We start from the raw sequence: 12,803 nt of genomic DNA, 5'->3' as shown, positions 1-12,803 counted from the left end.
CATACTATCCTGGATAAATGAAATAACTGGCCTTTAAAAATAAACATCTGCCTGCCTCTATGGGAATTTAACATAGGGGTGTGTATTTTAAGGAAGAACATTTATTTATTTACGATACAAAATTTGTGTCCTTAAAGGTAGGATTTTTCCTAATTTCTTTAATTAAGGCATTAAGATCAATTTCCAAAAGATGATTTTTTTATTCCTCTTTTTAGTCAACTTTAGCATGGGTGTATTCACTTATGCTGAGCACTGTATACATGCACGTATTGGTGGTGGACAAAACAAAAAGAGATACTATTAGGGGTGGGCGATATGGACCAAAAATCATATCTCATCCGGCCCGTTTTGAGAGCCAATCCTCAAAAATATGCGTTTAGTCAACCACCAGAACCGGAGAGCGTGCAGAGAGGGACACCGGGTCATACAACAAAGGACACCAGCATCAAACTAGGGGCCTCAAACTTGGCTTTGTGACACTTGGACAGGGAGACCAAATGTCAACGACCAGTTGACATTTACAGGACTCTGAACCTGATAGGACTAGCCTCGTGAGAGCGTCCTGATCTCGCGAGCTCCAGTTTTCCACTCGCAGATCAGTCTGGCATCTTGAGGCAGAGAAAATTTGGAGCCGTTAGCCAAACGACCGGGCCAATCAGCGTTGGTTTTGAGGTGGGTTAGGTGGTGATAGACCGATGGTTTATCCAATCAGGTAACCAGTATTTTCAGCCAGCGGTAGCCCTAATTCTGTTAGCCGCTCGCTAATGCTTTTTTTCTCTTGGATCCTTCTTTTGGAATATGGTCCGGGAACCTGAAATGGTGTCTTTTATTCCTAAATTCTCGTTACACAAACGGCAAATATCCTTTACCGACATGTTGCTTGCATGCTGAGCTTACGAGCTATGCTTTGCCTGCAGCAGCAGGGGCGGGCTTGTGGTTGTATTTTCATACGCTTCGTGGATCTGATTGGTTGATTTGGCCCGTCTATCACCAACATAGGTGATAGACAGATGGTTCATCCAATCAAATAACCAGTATTCCGCCCCTTCCCAAAAGTTCTCCAACGGAAAGTTCCCAGATGGATATGCCGAGCAAATGCGAAGCGATCCATCTGGCGGAGTCAGGTTAATGGATTGTGTGGACTGGACTATATATAGACAAACCTTTCATGGTCCAGACTCTGGAGGACCAGTGTCTTGTGTGTGTGTGTGTGTGTACAGGAACTGTTCTAGAGACAGTGTGTGATGGCAATAGGCGGAGGGGAAGTCGTGTGTGTGTGTGTGTGTGTGTGTGTGTGTGTGTGTGTGTGTGTGTGTGTGTGTGTGTGTGTGTGTGTGTGTGTGTGTGTGTGTGTGTGTGTGTGTGTGTGTGTGTGTGTGTGTGTGTGTGTGTGTGTGTGTGTGTGTGTGTGTGTGTGTGTGTGTGTGTGTGTGTGTGTGTGTGTGTGTGTGTGTGTGTGTGTGTGTGTGTGTGTGTGTGTGTGTGCATGTACAAGGCCAGTATGAATGGGGAGGAAGCAAATAACCAGGCTCATAATAAGAGTTTTTTATTCCCCCAATTATATTGATACTTTCATTCACAAAAATTACTTTAATTAATGGCACAGCCAAAAGCATTTAAACATACCAGTTTGTCTTTCTTGGATGCCACGTGTTGATATGAAGCAATTAATCAAAAAGCGTCTTTCTCTTCAGGGTTTGAGCTCCAGTTCCGCCTTGGTCCGAGCCTTCAGGGAAAGAGGGTCATGGTGCACACCAACTATCCAATTGAAGGAAAGGAGTTTGAGCGAAACAACTTCCGCGTTTTGGGCTGGAGCTACCCAACAGGAAGGGAGGATGACTCTGATAAGTTCTGCTCTCTGGACCTCAAGATGGCCGGGTCCTATCAGTACTACTTTGGATATGGGTAAGACCCTCCTGATAACCATGGCCACGTGGGAATCTGCAGACGCAGAATTTTCCGCAGATTTTAAACCAATTAAAATAAAACTTAGAATGTTAACACATCTTCACATCAAGCAAAAAACAGTCTACAAAATGTGTATTCTCCAGGCCTTTGACCCCGCATTTGATGATGTACAGTTTTACAGCATTATTTTATTGCCCTAATGAGAGGAAGAGAGGAAGTGTGAGTTAGCTCCAGTTAGTTCTTATCAGAAGGCAAATTACCACCATAACAAAAAAATCTGGTTGTTAGATTTGGTTTAGCAAAGACACTAGGAAAGCAACACAGTACAGAAAAAAATAGTCACGGCAGAAACGTCAGATAGGCCGGCCCTCCGTGTTTAACTATATCTTTTAAATGTTACAGTTATGGCTAAAAATGAGAACAGAAATAAACAACTTCATTTTGCCGACTACACATTTTTCCACTATTCAAATCAACTGACATCCTGTCTACCGGGAAGTCATTTTAGTGTTAGTGTGACGTCCAGGTGATTCGGTCCCATGACATGGTGCTCTTTGGATGCTTTTATATAGACCTTAGTGGTCCTCTAATACTGTATCTGAAGTCTCTTTTATATAGACCTTAGTGGTCCAATACTGTATCTGAAGTCTCTTTTATATAGACCTTAGTGGTCCCCTAATACTGTATCTGAAGTCTCTTTTATATAGACCTTAGTGGTCCTCTAATACTGTATCTGAAGTCTCTTTTATATAGACCTTAGTGGTCCAATACTGTATCTGAAGTCTCTTTTATATAGACCTTAGTGGTCCCCTAATACTGTATCTGAAGTCTCTTTTATATAGGCCTTAGTGGTCCCCTAATACTGTATCTGAAGTCTCTTTTATATAGACCTTAGTGGTCCCCTAATACTGTATCTGAAGTCTCTTTTATATAGACCTTAGTGGTCCCCTAATACTGTATCTGAAGTCTCTTTTATATAGACCTTAGTGGTCCTCTAATACTGTATCTGAAGTCTCTTTTATATAGACCTTAGTGGTCCAATACTGTATCTGAAGTCTCTTTTATATAGACCTTAGTGGTCCCCTAATACTGTATCTGAAGTCTCTTTTATATAGACCTTAGTGGTCCCCTAATACTGTATCTGAAGTCTCTTTTATATAGACCTTAGTGGTCCCCTAATACTGTATCTGAAGTCTCTTTTATATAGACCTTAGTGGTCCCCTAATACTGTATCTGAAGTCTCTTTTATATAGACCTTAGTGGTCCCCTAATACTGTATCTGAAGTCTCTTTTATATAGGCCTTAGTGGTCCCCTAATACTGTATCTGAAGTCTCTTTTATATAGACCTTAGTGGTCCCCTAATACTGTATCTGAAGTCTCTTTTATATAGACCTTAGTGGTCCCCTAATACTGTATCTGAAGTGAAAGCTTTGTCACCCCTCTGTCATCATTTACATTTCTTTTCCCACAGAGCCACCGAGCGGTCAGGCGGAGGATACATCGTAGTCGACCCAGTTCTTCGCGTTGGAGCGGATAACGACATCCTCCCATTAGACTGCATCACCATCCAGACCTACCTGTCCAAATGTCTGGGACACTTAGATGACTGGCCAGATAGACTGAGAGTAGCCAAGGAGTCAGGTGTGTGTGTGTGTGTGTGTGTGTGTGTGTGTGTGTGTGTGTGTGTGTGTGTGTGTGTGTGTGTGTGTGTGTGTGTGTGTGTGTGTGTGTGTGTGTGTGTGTGTGTGTGTGTGTGTGTGTGTGTGTGTGTGTGTGTCACACGTGTGTGTTTGTGTGTCAAGATGGCGGCAGGTTGCAGGTGGTGTGCAAGTTAACACCAAAACTGCCGTTTTCGTAAAATATAAATCAATCACTTCCGTTGTAATTGCCATCGTTAATGCAATAGGTGCAATATGATATGATATATTGTTATATAATATGATATGATATATTGGCAACTTCTGTGGACTATGTGTTTGATCGCGACAATCAAGCGAGCACATAAACAAGCATTGCTCAAAGGGAGAATCTACCTGAAGCTGTTGCTACCTGACGATCCTTACCGTGAACATCTACCGGCAGAGGAGTTTACGAACCATGCCTTCCAGCAGTACGTCCGTCCGCTGTCTCAACAACATTGGACGGCTTTCCAGATCCGTGAGAAAACCTACGGGGACCACTTGAACACCAGCCGGCAGCGCGAGCAGAAGTTTGTTTCCTCCAGCGATCCAGCAAAGTGGATAAAGCTCACAACACTGCTTAACGGGATATTCTTCAAGAACGGAGTTTTTACAGCGGAAAGCCACAGCGGTAAATCTTTCGGATTACAAATCCTGAAATACGTGGCAAGAGTCCTGAAGAAGTTCCCGCTGATACGGCCTCATCCCGAAGTTTTAACACAGACTACAACAGCTGACTGGATCCGCGAACAGCTGAGGTACCTGCGTGAAACCGTCTTGCCCTCCCTGGAGAATGAAAATGCAACCTATGGCCGGCGGAGCAAGAAGGTGAGCAGGAATAAACTCACACTTCCTTGGCAGCATGAAAGATCTAAAGCGATTCAAATCATCCTTAATAATAGTGAGTAAAAATGCCTAAATCAAAGGCGTAACGAAGATCTCCCACCCCCACCCTGGTACCTGAACGTGCCGCCACCTAATCCAACGTTTTTTCCTGTAACAACCCACTTCACATATGAAGAGGTAGAGACTGTTTTAAATGGCCTTCCCAACAACAAAGCCAGTGGCAAGGATGGCGTGACATACGAGACCCTTAAATCCACACAGTCATGTCAGATTTTAACAACAATCTTTAATGTCTGTCTTGAAAATACAGATATAACAGATTCCTGGAAAGGAGCATTAGTACATCGTATTCCAAAAAAAGATAACATTCCTGAAGATCCATCAACATGGAGGGACATATCCCTCCTCCGACCATCTACAAGGTATTTATGAAATGCATGCTGGCCAGAGTCCTCCCTTGGCTGGTGGAACCTAACATCTTATCCACCAAGCAAAAGGCATATATCAACAGGGAAGGTATGAATGAACATGTGTTTTGCCTAAAAACAGGATTTGATGACTTTAAGCATGAGTCCTGCAGATTGCACTTAGTCTTTTTAGACTTTAGAGATGCATTTGGGACTCTATCGCACAATGTCATGATCAGATCACTAGAGGAAATACAACTACCTCAACTGTTCATCGACATAGTGAAAGATGTGTACAGAGACTCCTTTATTGAAGTAATCTGTGGAAAACAGTTTACTCACCCAACACCACTTCAAATAGGCATTAAGACTGGCTGTCCATGGAGCGCAGTTAATTTTATAATTGCCATTAACCAATAGATAAAGTGGAGGTGTCAGTGTGCCCCCCCTCATGCCATCTCCCCCAACCCAGTACAGGGCTATGCTGATGATGTCCAGATAGCCTCCAGAGATGAGAGCATAATTACAAACATGCTCGCCAGGACAGATTCCTTTCTGGAAGGGTCAGGTCAGGAGATTAAGGAGACAAAATGTGCTGTTCTGTACGAGAGGAGGAGTCAAGGGAATCGATGGTATCATTCAAAAACTGATAAATGCCCTGAGTTCACAATAGCATCAAAACCCATACGTGTATATTCTCTTCATGAGACATACAGCTACCTTGGACATAAAATCAATATTGCAGGAGAATGGAAAGAGCAAGTAAACACCATCTTGTCCGAGTTTACATCTAGACTGGACCTGATTGACTGTTGCCCACTGCCTCTGACTATGACGCTGGAGGCCATCAGACAGGTAGACCTGTCAAAAGTGCAACATCTGTTCTCCAACACTCACATCCAGCAGAAAGTTCTGAATGAAATGAATAATAAAATAGTGAGTGTAGTGCAAAAATGGTTTGGACTCAACCCACACAGCCCTCGTGACATTATCTTTCACCCCCAGTGGGAAGGGGGACTGGGAGTGCCAAACATAGAGTGGATCTACACCAGCATGCAGATTTCTCATCTTCTGAACATGTTGAACAGTGACGATAAAGATGTTCGGGAGCTGGCTCGATCCTCCCTGTTCCTGGACCTAAGAAGACGCAAGGTCCCATTAGCCAGGGAGTCGGATCCCCACTTCCTAGGATTCAAAAGAAAAAACAGTGGAAAGCTTGATACCCTCTATATACCTCTGCTGGTTTTGGGGTCTGGTCAGACTGGCCAGATCTGAATGACCTCTGTATCAGAACAGGAGGGTCACTGGAGTGGGTGGGTCTGACTCTGGGACTGTGATGGTCTCAGAGGACATTATAACTGACCCTCACACTGCTGTCAAGGCAACAGCCACATATGGTGGTCACAGTCACCTGCTAACATCTGCAGGTCCCTCATTGTTTGCATCACACCATCACTGAAACTCTGTCTCACATCCTAAATGGTTGCCATGCCTACAAAGGAACGTACATAGCACGTCATGACAGACTAGCAGACCTCATAGTGAAAGACATATCAAATCACTTCCCTCCCTCAGTAAGAATGTACAAACATTCTCAAGTAAAACCATCCATGTTCCCCCACTGCAGTAGTACCTCTAGTACTCTCTTACACCTGGTGGCCAATACACCAGCTGTAGTTATTATCAACGAGGAGTCCAGGGAGGTGCATGTTTTAGAGGTAGGCTGCAGCTTTGATTCCAGCATGGAGGAGTCTTTCTACACCAAGGTAGTTAAATACCAACCACTCCTAAACACCATCTCAGAGCTGGGTTATAGGTGCACACTACTAGTTTTCATATTTGGTAGCCTAGGAAACACACACAGGCTGGTAGTAGTAACAACTTGGGTTGGCCAAAAAGAGGGCGAAACGGCTACGGTCAATTGTGCTACTTATACCCTTAAGAACTGAGTATTGTGCTACTTATACCCTTAAGAACTGAGTATTGTGCTACTTATACCCTTAAGAACTGAGTATTGTGCTACTTATACCCTTAAGAACTGAGTATTGTGCTACTTATACCCTTAAGAACTGAGTATTGTGCTACTTATACCCTTAAGAACTGAGTATTGTGCTACTTATACCCTTAAGAACTGAGTATTGTGCTACTTATATCCTCGAAAAGTGAGTTTTGTGCTTGGTAAGTGATATTGTGAAAATATGCTGCGTGCCACTGGTCCATGAGTTGTCTTGTATTGTGTGTGTGTGTGTGTGTGTGTGTGTGTGTGTGTGTGTGTGTGTGTGTGTGTGTGTGTGTGTGTGTGTGACACGATGGTTTTTACGATTTCCGATGCCGAACCGCTACTTTTAAACTGATTCTCATTCCTAAACCGATTCTTGAAAAAGTGTCATATGTTTACTAGCGATCACGTGCAGTCTAGGGTTGGGCGATGTCCACTAAATTGTGTGTTGACGATGTTTACAGTAAAACATCGTGATGGACGATGATATCGTCGTCGTCAGGGGGTGTATCTCTTTACATAAATATTTGTTGTACTACTATGGGCTAACAGTTAACATAGAAACGACCAGACATACATTTAAATGCTCTCTGTAAATGCTGCCCTGTTGGTAGGGGCAGTTTTTTACAACTTGACCTACTTTCACTTAACTCAGATGTCCGTGATCTGCATAACGACAGTACAGTGGGACGTTTGCCTTCAACAGAGCGACAGTAATAACCTAACATACCATCATTACTGAGATTAAACTACATTCTCGGTTATGTTTGCACTGAGTAACGCGTTCAGTAAACAGAAACATAGCTAACTCTTGAAGCGCAATATTAGCTAACGCATAAAATAGCACCCTCGTGACTTAGCTAGCCTACTGTTGCTAACATACATTCGTAAATCCTGCATAACATCGTCCCGTACCTACAGGACATCAGACTTACGTATTGATGCACAGTAGTGTCCACAAACTTAGTCCAATGAGGGGAGAAAGGAAAGTGTGATAGCGTTCCACATTAACGCCTTTTTCTCTCTCACTCGAGATCGCTGTGTCCAACGTTACTAGAAGATAGAGCGAGCTACAACTGACAGGGAGAGAGAGAGAATGTATCACTACAGCCAATCCAGTCTGCTCAAAGCGATGGTCTTTTTCACAAATAGGTTGCACATAAGGGGGAAAAAGTAGCTTCCACTTAAGGTGTCCAATCTTGCACCCTGCGCAGCGTAAAGCCCAACGCAAGTGTCTTTGCTAGTTTAAGACCGACGCACTTGTCAATTTCCCGTCCAGCACCCGCTACTAGCCGACCAGCCATCGTCCATCGATGATATCGTCCATCAGCACAACCCTAGTGTCGTCTATGGTTAGAGCCCAGAGGGGAAAATATGGCATTTGAAAAGTAGCCTACATTTACGGTAGCTAGCTAACGGTAGACTACAGAGAAAGGGGGATATTTTTACATCCGTTTCGGAGCGACTGAGGGAAAGTATTTCAGTCAGGACACATTAAGTGGAACCGAAATTTGCGTTCTAATCCGGTCCAATTCCTACCGGTTGTGTAGGAACCGGTTCCAGAGTGGAACCGGGTTTCGGTACCCAACCCCAGTGTATGTACAGCTACTGTTCTAGAGACAGTGTGTGAAGGCATCACTCCACTATATCCTGTTCACATTATCATTATTATTAGTAATATTAAACAGTATGCTGCAGTACATTATGCTGCATCTGCTTAATAATTTTGTGTAAATATGTTTTTGTTTTTTTCTTACAGGGTACAACATGATCCACTTCACACCCCTGCAGACTCTAGGAGAGTCCAGGTCCTGTTACTCCTTGGCAGACCAGCTCAACTTTAACCCTGAGTTTAGCCCCGCCGGTCAGAGCTACAGCTGGGAAGATGTGGGGGCGCTGGTGGAGATGTTAAAGAAGGAATGGAACATGCTGTGTATTACAGATGTGGTGTATAATCACACTGGTGAGTGACTTTATGCACTCTGTATTTCCAATTAGAGCGGCAGAGATGAATCGATTCATTGTCAACTATTGAATTAATCAGCAACTATTTTCATAATGGATTAATTTGTTTGAGTGTTTTTTTTTATAAAAGAAAAGTCAAAATTCGCTGATTCCAGCTTCTAAAATTGGGAATGGTTAAACTGAATATCTTTGAAACGTGAACAAAAAAAGACATTTGAGGACGTCATCTTGGGCTTTGGGAAAACACAGATTATTCACAATTTTTTGACATTTTATAGATCAAACAACTAATTGCTTAATCAAGAAAGTAATAAACAGATTAATAGACTATGAAAATAATCGTTGTTTATTATATATTTGCATTTCCAATTGGTTTACAGCCCAGCCATAGTGGAGACGGTACTGAAATACAAAACACTTATAAGAACATTTAGTGGGGATTGAAGTGTTTCTGCTTAATTATGAAAATGTTCTTGGATTTCCATCAAGGCCCAATGTATGAACCATTGCTTTAATATGGATACAGACATGATATAATCATACTGCTAAGTGTGTGGAGTGTAAGTGGTCCTCTTAAACAGTAGTTGCAACACCTGTCCATGTTTTATTCAAGTATCCACTTCTATTTGATATGAGCACCTTATAAATTGAATATATTCCAGTGCTTGTCGATTATGATACATTTACTTTCATAGGGCTGAAGAGGCTTTTAGGTCACTTGAGGTGATGGTGATAATAGTGCAAGTTAACGGAGTTCATTAACCTTATCTTATATTGACAGGGAGTGTGTTTACATTAGTTTATCTTGCAGAGGGCATGATCAGATCCAGTTAAGTGAAACCCTTTTTTTGAGTCCTGAAACTATGTAACTGCGGTAAGGATACATCAAGAAAGAGAAGGATATGATTTAGGTTGCTTTCATACCCGAGCAGTTTGGTCAGTTTAACTTAAACCAAGGAGCATTTCGTGGGATAGTCCGGTTTGTTTGGGCTGGTGTGAAAGCTCATCCGAAACTCCAGTGCGGATCAAACAAACAAACTCTGGTCCGCTTGATAACGGGGGTCTCTGTTCGCTTCCAAGTGAGCTAGAGTTAGGTTCACTTTAGGTGAGAAACCGATCCGACCCAAATACAGGAAGTGAACCAAAAAACAGAGCATTTACTAACCTGCAATTTCAACCTTTCAACCACAATTTACGGACTTATATACAATTTAAAGTGCTCATATTATGCTCATTTTCAGGTTTATAATTGTATTTAGGGGTTATATCAGAATAGGTTTACATGGTTTAAAAAAAAATATTTTTGTTGTACTGCACATTGCTGCAGCTACTCTTTTCACCCCGTGTGTTGAGCTCTCTGTTTTAGCTACAGAGTGAGTTCTGTACCATCTTTGTTGGGAGTCGCACATGCTCAGTACCTAGGTAAGGACTACTAGTCAGTCAGAAGCAGAGTATGAGGGCGTGCCCTGACAGTAGCTAGGTAAGGACTACTAGCCAGTCAGAAGCAGAGTATGAGCGCATGCCATGCTAGCAGCTAGGTGAGCATTATAACGTGTGTTACAAAGTGACCACGTGTGTCTCTGAAGTAAAGGCTGGACTACAGTAGAGCTGGTTGGAGCAGTTTGTGAACAGTGTTTTCTGTTGGAGATGGTAAGTCCCTTTGGGGGGGGACTTTGGACTTTGTAAACCTATAACGTGCACAAAAAAAGATCTATAACACAATAAAGGAAAGGGAAAAAGCCCGAAACATAATATGAGCACTTTAAGGGATGATAACTTTCAGATCCACAAGCTGTTCTGGGCACACATCGCTGGTCGTCTGTGTGACAACATCATCTCTCTCTCTCCTTTACTCGCTGTCTGTTATCTCCTCACATAGTTCGCCGTCTTCTAAAATATTCGAAACATTAAAGCAAAACCAGAAAACCGAACACCTTATACATTTTGCGTTGCTCTATTATTTTGAAGACCAGGAAGTGTTTCACTCGGATATTCTGGCCAATAAACAAGCGACTCTTTCAACCGCGTGACATTTGTTTGCACAGTTGATACCAAATGCAGTGTGAGCGCAAACCGAACCAAATGAAAAGTGCAACAATGTTCACCCCCCGAAATTGCCCCAGGGTCTATCTATAGGTGTGAAAGCGCGTGCTGTTGAAAGTCTTCAACAGCAAAATTAGCTTTAAGATCCATCAGTGAAGCAGCCTGAGAGAGAATATTTCTTTCTCTCTTAAAGGTCCAATGTGTGGGAATTTCTCCCATCTAGCATGTTAATCGTATATCAACTCTCTCGCACTACGCAGTTCAAAGTACGTATTACAGCTACGGTAGCCTTCACGCTTCAAAAAGCCGGTCTCTTGCTCTTTTCAATCTCCTTCTTCTTTTTCTGGGCGAAGAAGAAAAAGAAGACTCCTATTCGTGAAATTTGGATTTTGAATACATGTGGTCCTCCATGTTTCCTTCTTCAAACTTGCCGGGGGGCCGGGAAGCTACGAAACCCGTTAGCAGCATTAGCAGCAGCTGTGAGTTTATCATGTGACAGCGAAAACGTGAAAGGCGGAGCAGTATGTCCTGTATGTCCCTTACCGGCTAACGTATTTCATCATGGAGCATGAATATGGAGCGTCTACCCCAGTTCATGTGAATGCAAATGTTAAATTTCAAGCCAAAAGGAATGCTTGGAATTGATGGTGGAGGTAAATATTCATGAAAAAGGACAAGTTTGTGAACGGGCAACGCGGATTTTGATAATGAACAGCTAAACACGTTACACACTGGACCTTTTTTAAGGTTTTAAAAGTCTTAGGGATTGTTCTCTCTCTCACACACACATACACAGACATTGTGAAGTGTGTGTGTGTGTGTGTGTGTGTGTGTGTGTGTGTGTGTGTGTGTGTGTGTGTGTGTGTGTGTGTGTGTGTGTGTGTGTGTGTGTGTGTGTGTGTGTGTGTGTGTGTGTGTGTGTGTGTGTGTGAGCAGCATGCTAAATCAGGAACAAACCTCACATTACTAAAGAGGCCACTGGCTTTAAGCCGGAAAGCAGAGTGACTAGACTTGATTTATGTTTAACTGCAGCAGCTACTCTTCCCTGGGGTTCAGTATGCTGGTGCATTAAACGAGACGAGCTTATGGGTCAAAACTGAACATACTAACATGAAAGTAACTGAAAGGACATTGCAGCTCTAACCCAGGAGAGTGAGCGCTCTCCTACAGTTATGTTACCGTGTCCTCCTTGTTTACTCATCTACTCTTATCACCTCCTTTCCCAGAAAAGGTCAAGCCGTAAAATGAGCCTGACTAAAAGGTTAGAGACTGACCGAGTGGTCAGTCTATCTGTAGATAGGATTGTGACTCGTTTGTAAGAAAAAGCACTCGCTGAGATCCTCATGTTTCATTCAAATATACGAGATTTATCATGTCAAAAAAATAAATCCTACGTGGTTGGCTTTCAACATAACATAAAATGAACAAAGGTATTCTTTTATAAAACTGTTTCAGTCGTTCTCTCTCACTCAAACGCCAAAGAACTCAGGATTTTCTTGATAAGGCGGCTTGCCCTTACTGCACATATTATAACAACTATTGTGATTTGTTGCACAACGGGCAGTGTGCAATTTGGTTAGCTAGTGGCAGTCTGTGTACTTTGTGTGTGTGTGTACTTTATGTGTGTGTACTTTGTGTGTGTGTGTACTTTATGTCTGTGTACTTTGTGTGTGTGTGTGTACGTACTTTGTGTTTGTGTGTGTGTACTTTATGTGTGTGTGTTTGTTGTGTTGAATTCTTTAAATAGCGTTTGTCCAAGACGAATTTCCTTCTTTTTATCTCACCAAGCGGTCACCCAGCACCTCATTATACCTGAGAATGACCTAATTAGGAGAGGAGGGGAAGTTACCATTACCCAGAGATTAGTTTAACAGGTATTTCAAAAGTTTTCAAATTTAAAGTCCAAAAGTATAAATTTCATAATCTCAAAAAATAAAAAAATAATTACAAATCAT

At 42.4% G+C, this 12,803-nt stretch overlaps 1 protein-coding gene across 2 annotated transcripts in view; it reads left to right on the top strand.

Annotated features, from left to right (window-relative positions):
- Positions 1–12,803, top strand: part of agla (amylo-alpha-1, 6-glucosidase, 4-alpha-glucanotransferase a) — a 53,019-nt gene that overhangs the window by 3,442 nt on the left and 36,774 nt on the right. For both annotated transcript variants that reach the window (XM_028593024.1, XM_028593025.1), the window contains exons 3-5: positions 1,695–1,905; positions 3,381–3,550; positions 8,600–8,803. In XM_028593024.1, the coding sequence (XP_028448825.1) occupies positions 1,695–1,905; positions 3,381–3,550; positions 8,600–8,803 (585 nt within the window). The remainder of the gene's footprint in view (positions 1–1,694; positions 1,906–3,380; positions 3,551–8,599; positions 8,804–12,803) is intronic.

This window comes from Perca flavescens, chromosome 12 (assembly GCF_004354835.1).
Source record: "Perca flavescens isolate YP-PL-M2 chromosome 12, PFLA_1.0, whole genome shotgun sequence".
In the NCBI taxonomy this organism is placed as follows: Eukaryota; Metazoa; Chordata; class Actinopteri; order Perciformes; family Percidae; genus Perca; species Perca flavescens.
This window is presented reverse-complemented; position numbering and strand designations above follow the sequence as displayed.